At 51.7% G+C, this 16,697-nt stretch overlaps 1 protein-coding gene across 1 annotated transcript in view; it reads right to left on the bottom strand.

The window, feature by feature from the left end:
• Positions 1 to 16,459, bottom strand: part of SAMM50 (SAMM50 sorting and assembly machinery component) — a 31,201-nt gene extending 14,742 nt beyond the window's left edge. The window contains exons 1-10 of the mRNA XM_052640086.1: positions 16,303 to 16,459; positions 10,817 to 10,927; positions 9,471 to 9,572; positions 8,648 to 8,735; positions 6,395 to 6,501; positions 5,164 to 5,294; positions 4,837 to 4,924; positions 3,548 to 3,676; positions 2,979 to 3,050; positions 1,653 to 1,739 (exon numbers count right to left, since the gene is read on the bottom strand). Coding sequence (XP_052496046.1) covers positions 1,653 to 1,739; positions 2,979 to 3,050; positions 3,548 to 3,676; positions 4,837 to 4,924; positions 5,164 to 5,294; positions 6,395 to 6,501; positions 8,648 to 8,735; positions 9,471 to 9,572; positions 10,817 to 10,927; positions 16,303 to 16,323 — 936 coding nt within the window. The 5' untranslated portion in view covers positions 16,324 to 16,459. The remainder of the gene's footprint in view (positions 1 to 1,652; positions 1,740 to 2,978; positions 3,051 to 3,547; positions 3,677 to 4,836; positions 4,925 to 5,163; positions 5,295 to 6,394; positions 6,502 to 8,647; positions 8,736 to 9,470; positions 9,573 to 10,816; positions 10,928 to 16,302) is intronic.
• Positions 16,460 to 16,697: the final 238 nt, after the last annotated feature.

Raw genomic sequence — 16,697 nt, 5'->3', positions numbered from 1 at the left:
AGAAATGCGTCTTTGCTCAACAACGGGAGAGACTGCCGCAGAACAGGGCGAGGGGCTGGGGCCTGGCACGCAGTGGGGCGGCCGCCCCTTGGACAAGACGTTCCTGGCAGACTGTTCTCCCTGCCCCCGCCACCCAATGGTCACAACCTAAGGGAGGGGGGCGACAAGGAACACTGATGCCCCGCCCCAAGACAGGCCCACCATGCTGTGTGTCCCGCTGAGCTCAGTGACCACAGGAACCCCAGGTGCCCCCACGCCTAGGCCTCTCCACCCGCTCCCTCCAGCACCAGGCACCCCAATTCTTCAATGCCAGCAGGACGACGAGCCCACCCCCTGGTTCCCTCGCGTCCTCACTCCCCGCTCACCCCAGTGAAATCCCACGGCCCATTACTAAAAACGAGCTGCTTTATGCACCTCACATGGCTGTCCCTGGGTGGGCTGGCATGGGGGGGAAGACACCGAGGGTGGAGGGGCTCCTCAAAGACACCCCCCCGACCAACGACGATGAGGCAGCACCCCCGTGGCCACCTTCTCCCCCGCAGTCTGCTGTCCTGTTCCTCACGCCTCTCATCACCACCTGCCGGATTATATACCCATCTCGTTGCCTGTGGCACTCCCCCTCCACTAGCGTGTCAGAGCACGGACTGCTTTATTTACTGGGGTGTTCCTGGTGCCCAGACAGTGCCTGGCAGCCAGCCAGTCAGTGTGAGAAGAAGGGAGAGATGGATGTACGCACGGATGGACAGGTGGGAGGACAGATGGACGGGCAGACAGATGGGTGGATGGAGAGCCGGGGGCTGGACGGAGGGAAAGGAGGCTGAGGAAGAGACACCGAGGCCCGGAAGGAGAAGGCATGATGCAGTCAAGGGCCAACGGAGTGCCCGGGAGTGGGCACAGGAGGGGACCGGAGAGAGCTCGCTGAACTCGACAAGGAATCGGCCCCGGCAGCCTCCGGAGAAGCAGAGAAAAAGAAAGGCAGGGACCGCACTCTGAGTGCGCCGAGTCCAGGACCGATCGGAAGCAGTGATAAACGATTTCACAGTCAGACGAAACAGCGTGTACCGTTTCGTCAGAACTCGCGCCTCGCCGCCAGGTTCTGAGGCAGCAGTGGGGTGTGGAGAGCTGCCCTAGCCACCCGGGTGCTAGCCAGAGTGGACAGAAGGCGCAGTGTCTCCCGGCCTGGAGCTCCACTACCTCGGGCAGAATCTGGTCACTCACTCCTCGGGTCCTGAGGGAATCAGGAGGAACTAAGCCAAACCAGGTTAAAAACATTTAACACAGAGATTCTGGAGACACCCAATGCCTAAAGACCTAGCAAAGTCAGGTGAAGACACAGAATTTCTAGGGACATAACATCAGGAGGCAAAGACGACAGCACACATGTCCTGCAGACACGTTTCTTGATGGCTCTGAGATGATGGTGAATGGGGAAGGGGCTCTTCCGTGTGAAATGACTGACAGGTGAGTTTTAAAGGAGCTAGTTATTGCTTCTCCCCAGAGCAGCCTCAATTCTGGCCACACTTAAGAGATGACGCGCTTGAGCTTCAAGCTCGACTGTTCTCATTTTCCTCTTCCGAGCTTTAGATATTCGGGAACTGGGGTCTAGTCAGATTCCAAAAACACAGGTCACAAGCTGCTGGCGAGATACTCACTGTGTCAAGGATGAGTTGTTTATTCAACTGAAGCTCAAAATCTTCTTTTAAGAAGCTCACATCCCCTCCGGTGTAGCCGGCCAGCTCCTGTCAGGGAGGGTCTCAGGTGGGACGGGGCCCACAGACTGACTGCAGAGTCACTGCGGTCAGCACTACAGGCTCTGTATTTTCAGAAAGGCAACAGGCCACGTCTGTGTCCCAGAAGCCGCCTCCTGGTCGTTCGGGATGGCATCAGGGGCCTGGCAGAGACACCGTCACCAAACACAGAGCAACCGCAGAGAAGCTCGCTCCTTACGCATGCCAGGAGAACACTGGCAACACCGGCGTTCACCACAGAGCCTGCTAAGGACGGTACGGTGGCTCAGCCGCAGAGAACCCGCCTGCCAACGCAGAGGTAGGTTCAGTCCCCGGGTTGGGAAAATCCCTTGGAGCAGGAAATGGTAACCTATTCCAGTATTCTTGCCTAGGAAATCCCATGGACAGAGGAGCCTGGAGCGCTACAGTCCATGGGGTCGCAAAGAGTCAGGCACGACTTAGCGACTGAACAGTAACAGGCTTTTATGACTTGTTTGGCCCAATCAATGTTTGGAAAAAGAATATTAGCCCACCTTTCACAATTTTGCACATTTTCATATGAAAATGGGAGAAGGAAATGGCAACCCACTCCAGTACTCTTGCCTCGAGAATCCCGTGGACAGAGGAGCCTGGCGGGCTGCTGTCCATTGGGCTGTACAGAGTCAAACACGACTGAAGCAACTTAGCATGCATGCATGCACTGCGGAAGGAAATGGTGACCCACTCCAGTACTCCTGCCTGGAGGATCCCAGGGACAGAGGAGCCTGGTGGGCTGCCATTTATGGGGCCACACAGAGTCGGACACGACTGAAGTGACTTGGCAGCAGCAACAGCACATGAAAATTGGATTGCCAGCTGCTCCTCTGAGTTCACGCAGACAGAGGGGCGGAGCCCCCTTCCCAGCCAGCTTCTCCGAGGTCACCGGCTGGGCCCTGCCAGTATCAGGGTCACACCCCGGGCTCGTGTGCTTATTGAGAAACCAGTCCCACAAGTCACGACTTGGCTCCTGGTCTGTGGAGTGACACATCGGAGGCCGGCTCCTCACCCTGACTCTGAGCTCCGTGAAGGCAGTCTGAGCTGCAGGGAGCAAATCCAGGGCTAGGAATCCTGAGACGGACAGACACTCTCGGAGGCATTCCAGAATGGCCTTTACAGCTAAAGGCAGCTGCAAGTATTAACAGCGTGACCGCCCCCGAGGGACGCCCCAGTCCCCCAGGAGCCTGCAGGGGCCACAGGGGAGGGAACGCTCACCTGGTTCACCTTCAGCAAAGCACCTCTTTTTGGCAGGATGGAGGAGTTCCGAGAGTCGATGACCATCGAGTGCTGGAAAAGGCAAGGGCGGGGGTGTCTGTGCTTCAGTATGGAATGACACCAGACACTCCCTGAGCACTGGCTGCTCGCCAGGCTCTGTGCCGAGTGTTCCCTTAGGTGGCTTCACCTTCATGAAAACCTCCCATTCTGTGTGAGGACCCAACAGAGTCAGCGAGACAGGTCACGTCTGCTGGCTGGGCGACTCCGACCCCGTCCCCAGCCCTGTTTTCTCAGGGAGCTTGATGCCCTGACGGACGTCAGCTCAGCCCGCTTCCAGCTAAGACACCACGGTGGGCCCTTATTCCCTCCGTTTCCATCACCTCCGATGTTACTGAGGAAAAAACGGCGTGAGGCTGTGTCCAGATATTGACAGTGACCAGTCCTAGCCACCGTTCTAGCCGCCCCAACCGTGACGCCGCTCAGTCCCTCCTAATGGAGGGAAACACCATTCTCCCAACGCATACGGCCTGGCTGCACCAGGGCAGGCACACGCCGAGCAAAGCCCTCACCGAGAGAGACGACTTCAGCGAGTGCCCGCTCTCCTTCCGGACGGCGAAGGACGCGGCCCTGGAGAGGCAGCCCAGCTCCCGCCAGACGCCCTCCCACTTGACCGTGTGGCTCGTCTTCCAGGTGGGAAACTGCAAGCAAACACAGAGAACCGTCAGCCTCCGTGCTGCGCGGACGCGGCGTCACCCCAGCCCAGGCCGCGGGGTGACGCGCCGTTAGACCATTAGCCGATTAAAAACTACGACACGCTGTGGAACGACGGGATGGGAAGAGAGGAAGACAAGGCAAGCGGGGAAGGAGGGAACGGAGGCAGGCGGGGCAGGGCTGCGGGAGAAAGCCAGGGTCGCCATCAGAGGGAGAAACTGCTTGAGCAGCGGGGCTGTGCTCCGAGCCAGGAGACGGGCGTCGCTGGTCTGATGCTGCAGGGAGCTTTATAACTACCTGGTTTCTTTTCCATCTGAAAGACCACGGGACACACACCCCACCTGGTTTTCTGAAGCCAGGCAGGGTGACCCAGCCGCCTCAGCCCCCAGAGAAGAGCAGGGAGACGGGGTCACAAGCCTGTGACGAGTGGAGGCACTGGGTGGGGGGGCATGCCACAGTAGCTTCCTGGGCCCCTCCCTGGAGACGCTCACCCAGCAGGGCACACAGGGCCGTGAACGTGCAGGAGAGGCAGCAGCGGCGGGTCGGAAGACCGCACGCGGGGAGCTACTTTTACAAAACGCATGCCTCCAGTCTTTCCTCATCAAACTAAAGCCCACACCAGGAGGGGAGGAAGGGGGACAGCTAGAAAGGAAGGCAAAGAAGGGCAGCGTTCGTCGTAAAACTGAAAAGCGGCCAAACGGCAGTGACTCTATGCGACGCATCTAGCTGGAAGTGAACACGCTATAAGCCAGCAACGAAAGCGCCCGGTAACCTGACGTGACCTTAACTGGCTGTCGGGAGCGATCGATCTGAGCGTGCACAAGGAAGCACAAACAGACGGTGTCCTAGGAAGTCAGGGGCAGGGAAGAGATGTGACCGGGTCAAAGCATCTGCTGCCATGGGGGGTGGCCACCCTCTCTGGCCCTGGCAACGGGCACTGGGCAAATGGGGAGGGGCCACCCGGGAGGCAGCTGGCAGCAGGACAGGGAGCACAGGGTGACCCGAGCATCGGGGCCCGCAGCTCCAAGCTTCAGCCCACGTGGGGCTGCATGCCTGGCCCTGCGCCCTCGGCCGAGTCTGGGGATCAACTGACAGGCGCTCAGGTCCCACATAGGCACACAAAGGGAAGGACGGGAAAGGCACTCACGCTGTACTCCGCTGATACGCCTCGGTCTGTCTCCCGGAGCGAGCTCCAAGGGAACTGTCCCGTGACTTTGTATAAGTTTACGGAGAAACTAGAAGACAAGGGGACAGAGCTTTACATGCTGGGACGGCGATTATACCTGGTGTACCACCTAAATCAACAGACTCACAGCGACGCCTCGGGGCTCATCTGCACGGGGAAATCCACACATGCAGTGACGCGACAGAAGCGTCGGCCGATTCTGCAAAGTTTCCTTCCAGAAACTTCCACTACAGCTATCTTAACCCCTAAACCATGCCACTGAACACAACGACCCGCTGGGCTTCCTACTTTCTGTCGAAGTTTCCGGGCTGTGGTTTGAAGAAGGACAGGCCATACGAAGTTTCTTTTGTTCCATAGGAAAACTGGAAAGTCACCTTTTCTGCCCGGCCTAAAAGATTAGGGAGTTTGAGGCCAAGGACCTGGGAGCAAAAGAAAAACAGCAGAGGTTTTGTAAGTGAGTTAATCTCTGTCATTTCTGTTTAGAGTCCACTCACAAGAGGTGCCGTATGGTATTTCCCCTCCTCTGACTTACTTCACTCAGCATGACACTCCCTAGGCCCATCCATGTTGCTGCAGATGGCATTATTTCACTCTTTTCAATGGCTGAGTAATATTCTATCATATATACGTACCTCTCATGGACTTAGAGGATGAACTTATGGTTACTAGCAGGGAAGGGAGGGGGGAAGGGATAGTGAGCGAGTTTGGGATGGACATGTACACACGGCTGTATTTAAAATGGATGACCAATAAGGACCTGCAAGGGGAACTCTGCTCAATGTTTTTGTGGCAGCCTGGATGGCAGGAGAAGTTTGGGGGAGAATGGATACATGTATACATATGGCTGAGTCCCTTTGCTGTCCACCTGAAACTATCACAACACTGTTTATCAGCTACACCCCAATGCAAAATAAAAAGTTTAAGAAAACAAATGGAATCATACAAAAAAAAACAGCAGGGGTTTAGATGTACACTAGGGTGCACCTTTCATCTGTAATTGCTTTTCTTCTTTAAAGCCTGCCTCTGCCGAGGGCACACGCCTGATGAATTTTAGGGTTAGGCTAATCCTGCTGACTGTGAAGGTCAGAGAAACTAACTCTATGTGCTTCGAGTTCAGGAGAATTTGAACAAGAAACTATTAATACGAACATGGGTTATCGACACCTCGTTCTCAAACAATCCATCTTCATAACAAAGCGTGTTATAATCAACTCTAGGAAGATTAATGAGAACCACAGGACAGCTTACAAATAAAGACTAAAGGTCATGGAAAAGCTCTGAAATTACCATTAGTTTTTAGAGCATAGTTCACAACTGGGGACTTCCCTGGTGACTGAGACTCCACACTTGCCATGTAGGAGGCCTGCTCAGGGAGGCAGATCCCACACGCTGCAACTAAAGATCCCTCACGCCACAGCCAAGACCCAGAACAGGCAAACAAATACATGTTTTCTAAAAAATAAAAAGGTCACTATGGCAAGTCCCACCCTCAGGAAGGGAAAGCCCGTCCGTGTCTTACCATACTGCCTTCGTTGTTCCCGACCATGGTGTTGTAACTGCCCGTTAACCTCCTTAACTCAGTTACTTCAAAGGTAACGTCTAAGCCGTTGGGAAGCGCACCATCACCTAGTAAGTGAGAAAGATGAGACAATGAAGACAGCCTGAGTGTGCAGCTTTATTTTCGGTCCCGCTGCGATACATGACAGAACGCAAACTGAAGCCTCCGCTGACTTTACAACCTCCTTTGGAACACACACGCTCTGGTTTAAAGCCCAAGAACGTGCGTGAAAACCCCATCACATCCCGACACACGGGTCTGGTTTCTGCGGTGGAAGACGGCGAGGTCAGGGTTTGCTGAAAGGAGTCAAAAGCAGCAGCAGCAGCATTACGCAAACACACGTCATTTGCATCACTTCCTTAGGGTACTTGTTCCCCAACAAGTGAGTTCCCTGAAAATGCCAGGGGGGCCTCAGTTCAATGGACGTTAAAACATGGAATTCCAGTGACAGAGGGGCTCGGGTAACCCTGACGGAGAAGCAACAGCTCGACCCGGGTGTACGACGTGGATGGTTCTGTCCTTCTCAAGCTGGTGGCGTGGGGCCTGAGTTCAGTGCAGCTGCCCCTCACCCATCGAGGGTCCCGGGTGGCAGGGCCCTGAGCGCCAGAAAGGCCGAGGTTGATCCTGCAACCCTGGCTGGACACCCAGGGCCTCTGGGAGCTGTCAGACCCACGGACACCCAGGCAGGGGCTCCCGAACTCTCAGATTCAGCTGGTCCAGGCTGGAGCCTTGGCACCAGTTTTTGTTTTTTTTTTTAATTAGCAGACTTTATTGTTTAGAGGAGTGGTTTTAGGTTTATAGAAAAACTGAGCAGAAAGTACAGAGAGTTCCCATAAGCCCCCTCTACACACACCGCCTCCCCCCATTCACACGCTGAGAGATGTTCCTGTTAACTCAAGTGTGGCCTGCGCTAAGGCTCAGTTTTGGCACTGCACATTCTAGACATCGGACAAATGGGTGATGCCCACATTCTTTCTTAAAAGCTCCTGGGTGGATCTAAAGGCCACCAGGGTGGAGAACCACGAACAGAAGTGGACCAGCTGACCACATACACATCACGTTCACAAGAGAGGAGAGCACTAAACCTGCATGCCACCCACAGGACTCGCCACCAGCAAGCACTCTGGAGCCCTGGCGAGGGCCACTGCCACACCCGTCCCGCTGGGGGCAAGGCCAAGGGCTCTGCTAGCCACAGATGAACCTGTACTCCAGGTGATAGAAACGCCTTTCATTTACACAGCATTTTATATTTTTGCAAGCACTTTCATATACTGTTTCATTTTCATCTTCTCAAAATTATCTTTTACTCAATCCTGAAGAGTTCACTTGTTCTTTGATTCATTCCAAATATGTAGTTTTCGGGGGACGTCGGAACAGAGTGAACCGCCACACACGGAGTCCTTCATGACCCGCCTCCTGATCCTTCTCCTGCCTCGTCTTGCATCACTCATTCCCCACGACTGCCTTCTGGCTCCGGAGCCCTGGCGTCCACCCAATGACCCTTTCTCTCTGGCCTCTGGGCCAATTCTCTCTCCCCAGAACATTCCTCATCAGCCCTGCTCTCCAAACGCACTCACACGCCTCTTTTAGGTCTCAGCATCTGCGTCACCTCGTCCAGGAAGTCTTCTCTGATCCACTGTGCCCTGCTGACCGAGAGGCTAAGTCTCCTCCCCCAGGGCCCGGCCCCAAACAGCACAACCTATCAGCTGAACTGTCCTCACTTCTCCGTCTGTCCCCAAGCCTCTTCCACTTGACCAGAAGCTTCTTTGGAAAGACACCATGTCTCGGCTGCCATAGTCTCTTCCCACGGCAGGGACTCATTAACCAAAGAATAAACACCAAGGTAAGACAGCTGCCCAATATCATAGCAATCAAGCAAGTGAACAGACACTCAAAAGTGAAATCTGACTCCCACTTGCCTCCTCCTCTTAACACATATTTAGGTGGAATCTGCCAAGAGCTTATTCGGATACCCGCTGGGGTAGGCTATCCCAAAACAGCCCAGCTCTCTCCTTCTCAGAACCCTGGTCCCATCCAGGGGCTCAGCAAGCAGCATCTTCAAAGTCACCTGACCTCCCTCGGCCTGACATGAAGACCCAGTGAATTCCTTGAGAATGCACGTGCTCTCTGCCTGGACACATAAATAGTGTCCGTGATCCTAGGGGAACAGACGAAAAGGTGAAATCAGAGAGAAGCTAAAAGCAGGATGCCTACCCTGACACGTATCGATCAAAACATCCACTTGTCTAAATATTCCTAGACGCAGTAACTTTTCACGGGCTTCGTGAGATTTCCTCATAACCTGTAAGAGAGAAAAACAGAGATGGTATTCCTCTAAGATAGACAGACATACACGGTGGCTGTGAGACCAGGCTGGCGGCTTAGTGCTCGTGCAAAGTTGATGATTCCCTGAGAATATTAATCTTAAAAAAAAAAAAAAATACTGTACTTTTAAAAGTGGGAATGGCTGAACACTGCTTAAGAGATCACATGCAATGGGGACTGGAGCCAGCCGGACGTGGTCACCAAGAAGCTGCTGGCGACTGTGCCAGGTACCTAAGTGTGGTTCCGAGAGCAGATACAAGAAAGCCACAGAGGAGAGGACGGTGCAAGCCGGGAAAGACGCAGCTGCATAATCGAGTAAGGGCCCGAGGAGTCGGCGGGGGCGGGTGGCAGAGAAGAGCCCACCCCCCCCACGGTCATGGAGGGCCCTGAAGGGAAAGTGCACTGAGCACCAAGGGGGTGCAGGAAGGGTCAAGACCCCCCACCAGCAGCTCCAAGGCAAAGCCAGGACGGCTGCAAGGGACACGGGGAGGGGCGGCCCTGGAAAGGATGGGGGAACACCTCTTCTCTGGAGTCAGGGTGGACGCGAGAGCATGTCAGTTTGTGGGGAGGGCTTCTGGGAACAGAGGGGGTTCAGCCCCCTTCCCAGTAGGAGGCAAGCTTATCAGTGGGGGCAGGGTACCCGGTGGTGCGGCAGAGGTCCACGGGGTTCGGAAGGGGATGGGAAGAAGGCCACACAGAGCGGAATACTTGCCTCGATAAGGTTTTTAGCCTTAAAAACATCTCTAATTTCACACATGATGATGTCATCCTTAGTCCTTCCAAGTCCATCAAAATGAACATGTTGAACCACCACCTGAATGTGATAAGGGGACACAAGATCGTTGAGAACAAGACGGGGCAAAAGACCAGACATCAAGGGTAAAGACAAATACCTAAAATTAGTTTCGAAGACTTTCTTTTTTTAAATTAATGATCCATGGTTCTTAATTCCATGCCTTTTCAAAACAGCTGGTCCCTTGAACTGACTAGGTCTGTACTTCCTGTGAACGAGACTTACAAGGTCTCTGCAGCCAAATGACCAAGGGCCAGGTCAGGCCTAAAGCCAGGCAGGGTGCAGAGATCCTCTGGACCTCCTTCTCCACATGTTGCCTGGGGCAGGGGCCTCTGGATGATGCCGACTGTGACCTGGTTTAATAACTGAGTATTTTGCCAGAGATCCTGTTTATAGCATGATACACGCCAGCTCAGAGCCTTTCCCTTGTCTATGAATACCTACTTCACTCATTCATTCAATAAAAATGCACTGATTACCTATGAACCAAGTATCACACTGAACACTGAGAACATATCAGTAAGCAAGACTTTAAAATTTCTGACTCTATGGAGGTTATATTCTAAAGGGGAGAGAAACAGGCAACGTACATAGTAGAGCAGATGGCAGTGAGTAACAGAGAAAAATCAAGCAGGCATTAACAGGGAGGGTTAGGGCCTGCATGACTTACAGGTGATCAGAACACTATACAATTGTAATCCAAGAACTAATGAGAGGGAGGTGGGAGGGAGGGTCAAGAGGGAAGCCATATGTACACCTATGGCTGATTCAGGGTGACCTATGGCAGAAACCAACACAACAGGGCAAAGCAAGTATCCTCCAATTAAAACTAAGTAAATTTAAAATAGAAAAAAGAACTAATGAAAAGGTGTTTACCTTTCTCTATTTAATTTCAAAGGCAACAAAGTTAAGAAAAAGTTTCATTCAGGACCCAAAGTCTTTTCTGGGAGGAGGGAACACAGTTTAAACTTTAGCACCACTTGAGTTTCTCTTTGAAATGCTTTTGGGTTTTTTGTAACATAAATACAAAAATGGGTTTGTTTACCCTTCCCACAGAAAGGATCACCGAGGAAAAACTATTCCTCTAAAACCAGAAGCTATTTCTCTAATAAGTGTCCAGTCTTTCTAAAATGTAGCTGGCTGCAAACTCTCCTTTGATAAAGGTGTCAACAAGGTTAATCCCTGTCTGTTTTCCCAGCGGCTTGTGGAAGCGAGTGCTTCTAGCAGCAACGGTATGGAGCCCTCGCCCTCCACAGGGTACGCACATCCTTGTTCTCAAGAATTTCCTGCTTAGCTTCAGGTTCAACTTCAACAAATTCAGCTTCTTCTCCTAATGCTCCGAAATCAGGTCCACTGGCTGGAAGAGGCTCCAAACTCTGAAAGGGAGGGGGGGAACCACAGATAAATGAACTTCCATTAAAAAGCCAGAATCTTTTCGTTTTTGTCTTTAGATGGCGCTCCAGAAAACTCAGGCCCACAGCTCACTCTAGTGCTGGTGGCAGCGGCGTGGGGAGCACAGAGAGTGGAAGCAGCTGTCGACTTGCAAGCCTTCGGCCGGCAGCGACCCTTCGGGGTCCAGAGTATTGTTATCACAGAAAACAAAGGTGAAAATTAATCAACAAAAGGGTCAGGCACAAACTACAATGACTGCTCATGAACTTAGTTCTGTACACCTGAGACTCACGTGAAGACAAAAAAACCCCTGCTTTCCTGTTACAGAAAGTGTCCCAATTTTTTTAACCAAAACTAGATACAATCTAGGATAGTTACATTAACAAACCAAATTACTAAAAGATACTTCTCCGGACTCTGACAGATTTGTTTCGGTTCAGAAAGTCTCACTTACACACTAAGGGGGAGTAGCATATGCCAGAAAGCGGCCCTTCAGTCTGAAGTGACATTGCCTCAAAAGTGTTCAAGCATCTTCTGAGGAAGGATTCTACAGTAATAATTATGGAGATATGCCAATAGTATGCAAAACAATGTACATATAATATTGTATATTTATTACATACATAATTGCTTCAGTCCACGGGGTCACATGGTGAAGCCGGAGCCAATACCACGCGGGAGACCCAGGTTCAATCCCTGGGTAGGGAAGATCTGGAGAAGGCAATGGCAACCCACTCCAGTACTCTTGCCTGGAAAATCCCATGGATGGAGGAGCCTGGTGGACTATACAGTCCATGGGGTCGCAAAGAGCTGGACACGACTGAGCGACTTCACCTCATTTCATGGGGTCACAAAGAATCAGACACGACCGAGCGACTGAACAACGTGACTGCTTAACCACGGGGACTCCCGGACACCCGAGTGGCACCAGGTGAGTGCACACACAGGCAGCTCTGGGAGAACTAAGGTACCTAACCGGCTGCTTCCTTCCTCCACCAGCTCTCCACAGAGAAGCGCTTCTGAAGTGCGCGGGCGTGTCTGCCGCCTGCGGAACGTGCAGCAAGGGGGACTCTGGGCCGTTCTCGCCTCTTCCCTGGAACGTTCAATGGCCTGTCAGTAGACCCTTCATCATGGCACCGGTCCTCTGGAAAGGTACCGACCTGACAGAACCATGGCCGCTTTCCCATCCTGGCCCTTGAGGACTGGTCCTTAAAGGCGTCCCCAGGGACGGAGTGCAGCTGGGCTCCTCAGCGGGGCGCGGAGGAGCCCCACCCCGCAGCCCCCTTCTGCTACTCCAGACTCGACCCGACCACACGCAACCCTCGCACTCCTGTCTGGGCGCACTTGGCCCTCTCCGCCCAGGATAACTAGCCTCCTCCCCAGAGATGAGCCAAAACAGCCACCCTCGGCATGGGTGAGTGAATTCTTTTTTTCTTTTCTTCTCACATTTAATAAATATCTGAGTGCCTACTGTCTAAGAGCAGGGAAGGCAGCCGTGAATAAGACAGACTCGGTCCTTCCTGCAGGGATTGACGTGGATTATTTACATGAGTAAAAAGGGAAGATGATGTGGGGCAAAGAAATAGAATTTATTTCACATAATTATCCTTTCATTTTTGTTGTGTAAATATTTAAAACAGGGGATCATTACTGTATTTCTCAAACATGCAAACAAATCAAAATAGTAACTTCTAAATATTTTTTTTTAATGTGGACCATTTTAAAAGTCTTTATTGAATCTGTTACAATATTGCTTCTGGTTTACATTTGTTGGTTTTTTGGCCACAAGGCATGTGGGATGTTAGCTTTCTGACCAGGGATCAGACAAACACCTCCTGCATTGGAAGGTGAAGTCTTAACCACTGGACTGCCAGGGAAGGCCCTAAAATAGTAACTTTTTAATGCAACCTATCATGAACATGCTTCTGTATTTATGTTTACCTAGTGCTAAAAAGTGTATTACAGACAAGTAAATCCTATATGCAGAGTATTTACTATGGTTAGGAACAACACACATATTCATTGTTCTTAATCCGAATGCTTGACAAACAGATTTTGTCTGGACATAAAGTTCATGTGCTATTGTGCTAAAAAAAAAAATTCCCTTATGGCTCCTAAAATCTCGAAGCATACAACATATTTCACCAAAGACTTGCCACACCCATCTGTAGTCTTAAATCCGAAATTTACACTTTAAGTTCAACAGATGGTGTCTTTACAGTCTCACTAACTGCACCAAAGCTTGATGTCCTAAATTAACTATTTCACCAACAGAGATTCATTCATTCACCAAATATCCATTCACTATGTGACAAGCACTTGCAAGAGTCTCACCTTCACAGAATTTACATTGCACTGTCTGGCTAAGTAGTCAGTGAAATGAATTAAAATAAATATTTGGATCTAGCCTCTAACCTTTAAGCAGATGTCTACTGTGAGTCGACAAACTTTACTGAGCACCACATGCCAAGCACTGGGCAAGGCAGTGCTAACGGAAGAAACAGGACATGAAATAAATTTAATGAGTTATGAACACCATCTTTAAAGTGATATAGACTAGAATGAGACAGAAAATACCAGAAAAGATAATAGATATCGATGGTAAATACTGTTTCAGGAAACTTTTTTATTCCAATTTTTTTTTAATTTTTTGGTCTTGCCACGAAATGTGTGGGATCCTAGCTCCCCAACCAGGGATTGAACCTTTCCTGCACCCCCCGCCCCACAATGGAAACAGCATCCCAACCACTGGACCGCTGGCGAAGTCCTGATTCAGAAAACTTTTGTTTCACATATGCATGAGGGTACTAGATAGCAAATATGGGAAGTTTTCTTACTGTGAGTTCTGACCAAAAATTTCAAACACTGGCTAGTGAAGTTAAAGAACTGAAATTATTTTTTGTCAATATATTCAACAAAGGAGTGGCAGTTTTAGTGTCAAAGGAGCTCAATAAAAGCAGTTTTTTTGTTCCTATACTCTCAGCACCTAGAACAGTGCCAGGTAGCACACAGCTGACCATCGGTAAACATGAGCTGAATGAATGAACAAATGTTTACTTTGCCAAGATGCTACAAGGGATCCAAGGCAAATAAGATGTGGTTCCTATTGTCATCTAGAAACTAACAATCTAAAAGGTTAAGCGAAAAATGCAGAGCTGAAACAGGGCACCAGAAGAGAAGTGTCAATCAAGGAGGTTGGTAACACATCCAAAATGAGGAACCGAGGGGAGACAAGGTTTGTGTAGAAAATGATTTGAACTGAATTCTAAAAAACCATGGGCTTCCTTTGTGGCTCAACTGGTAAAGAATCCGCCTGCAATGCGGGAGACCTGGGTTCTATCCCTGGGTTGGGACAATCCCCTGGAGAAGGGAAAGGCTACCCACTCCAGTATTCTGGCCTAGAGAATTCAGTGGACTATATAGTCCATGGGGTCACAAAGAGTCAGACACAAATGAGGAACCTTCACTTCACTTCTAAAAGACTGGCCCGTTTTGTCAGCTATTGCAAGTGATGAGAGGGGAGCTATGCCCACCAGTACGGTCCAAATAGTGTTTTATTTGAAGGAAATATCTGGCAAAGTGAAAGTGAAGTCGCTCAGTCGTGTCCAACTCTTTGCGAACCCGTGGACTATAGCTCACCAGGCTCCTCCATCCATGGGATTCTCAAGGCAAGAATACTGGAGTGGGTTGCCATTTCCTTCTCCAGGCAAAGGGAGGTTAAGTTCAATTTTGGACACCATGCTGGGACATCTGTGCCAAATTCTTTCAGGAAAACTCCTGAAAACTTCTAAGCAGCACAACTATCTATGCTGCAGAAAAAGTTGTGCTGTGGGCTGGGACTCAGGAACATGCAGATGGTTCAGGACATTCAGTTTCAAAACATTCTGAGGCTTGAACAGTAAGGCCTTGGACAGATATTCTCTCTCTGGGCCTCAGTTAAGATTGGGAGAAGGCAATGGCACCTCACTCCAGTACTCTTGCCTGGAAAATCCCATGGACTGACGAGCCTGATGGGCTCCAGTCCGTGGGATCGCTAAGAGTCGGGCACAACTGAGCCACTTCCCTTTCACTTTTCACTTTCATGCACTGGAGAAGGAAATGGCAACCCACTCCAGTGTTCTTGCCTGGAGAATCCCAGGGACTGGGGAGCCTGGTGGGCTGCCGTCTATGGGGTTGCACAGAGTCGGACACGACTTATGTGACTTAGCAGCAGCAGCAGTTAAGCCTGCGATAAAGGAGACCAGCTGGGCAGTCTGCCTACTACTGTACCCAAGCAAGTGCATTTACATGCATTGTGTGTTTCAATTCTCCTAGCAGCCCAGTGAGTGGATACTATTACCGCCTCCACTCAGCCCAGTTCCCTCTTTGCGCGGTAACCAGGAGACATGAGGACTCCTGAGCCTGGGTTGGAATACTTCAGAAGATGCTTCCTGCTCTAGGAAAGCCTAGCAAGACCCCAGCAGCGGCTGAGCAGGAGAGACTGGAAAAAAGCAAAAAAGCAGAGACATTACTTTGCCAACAAAGATCCATCTAGTCAAAGCTCTGGTTTTTCCAGTGGTCATGGATGGATGTGAGAGTTGTACTATAAAGAAAGCTGAGCGCCGAAGAATTGATGCTTTTGAACTGTGGTGTTGGAGAAGACTCTTGAGAGTCCCTTGGACTGCAAGGAGATCCAACCAGTCCATCCTAAAGGAAATCGGTCCTGAATATTCTTTGGAAGGACTGATACTGAAGCTGAAACTCCAATACTTTGGCCACCTGATGCGAAAAAACCGATTCATTGGAAAAGATTCTGATGCTAGGAAAGATTGAAGGAGGGAGGAGAAGGGGACGACAGAAAATGAGACGGTTGGGGGGCATCACGAACTCAATGGACATGAGTTTGAGCTAACTCCGGGAGTTGGTGACGGAGAGGGAGGCCTGGGATGCTGCATTCCCGGGGTCGCAAAGAGTCGGACACGACTGAGAGACTGAACTGAAAGGAACTCAGACGCTCGAAACCGCTCAGGGCAGAAAAAATTTATTCGTCCGCTGCAGGACATCGCGGAAAGCCCGCTGGCCCTTTGCCGGCCCCACTGCTAAGTGACCTTGGGCAAGTCAGGTCTCTCCTCTGGGTATCGGTTTTCCAGCTCGGAAGCCTGCCGTAGCGGGTGGAGGCATCTTTGCGGCCTCCTCCATCCGGCCTGCGGCGGCGCAGCACTGGGGCTCCCCCACCCCCACCCCGGCACCGTTCCCCGCTAGCCTTCGGGCGCCGCCGCCCTCTTTTTACCGGGGCAACCCCGGGCGCAGCCGCGAGAGCGTCTCCCCGCGACGCCCGCCCCGAGGTCACGCAGCCCGCGCGGGTCGCTGGGCCTCTTACCCGGGCGTGCACGGTCCCCATGGCTCCCTCTCTGGCCGCCGCCTCCCAGAGCAGTCCCAGCCGGACGAAAGCTCGGCGGGTGAGGACAGAGGGCGGGGCTCCGGTGACCGAGCTCCGGATTAGGGCAACACCCACAAGCCCCTAACGCGGCGGACTGGGGGCGGCCATGATGTCCCGCCTTCGCCCCGCCCCTTGGCTCACGATGCTTTCGCTCATTGGCTCATAGGCATCCATGACCCGGATGTACACGCGGGCGCCCGAAGCCCTGAGACCTGGAGCTGGCTCCCGCGCCGCGCGTTCGTTAGCGCTCAGAGGAGCTAGCGGCGAGTGCACAGCGGGTCTCCGTGGGGAACTGCGTAGGGGGGTGGGTTGGGCGCCCCGGAGTTGCCCCTGGG

Source organism: Budorcas taxicolor, chromosome 5 (genome assembly GCF_023091745.1).
Source record: "Budorcas taxicolor isolate Tak-1 chromosome 5, Takin1.1, whole genome shotgun sequence".
In the NCBI taxonomy this organism is placed as follows: domain Eukaryota; kingdom Metazoa; phylum Chordata; class Mammalia; order Artiodactyla; family Bovidae; genus Budorcas; species Budorcas taxicolor.
This window is presented reverse-complemented; position numbering and strand designations above follow the sequence as displayed.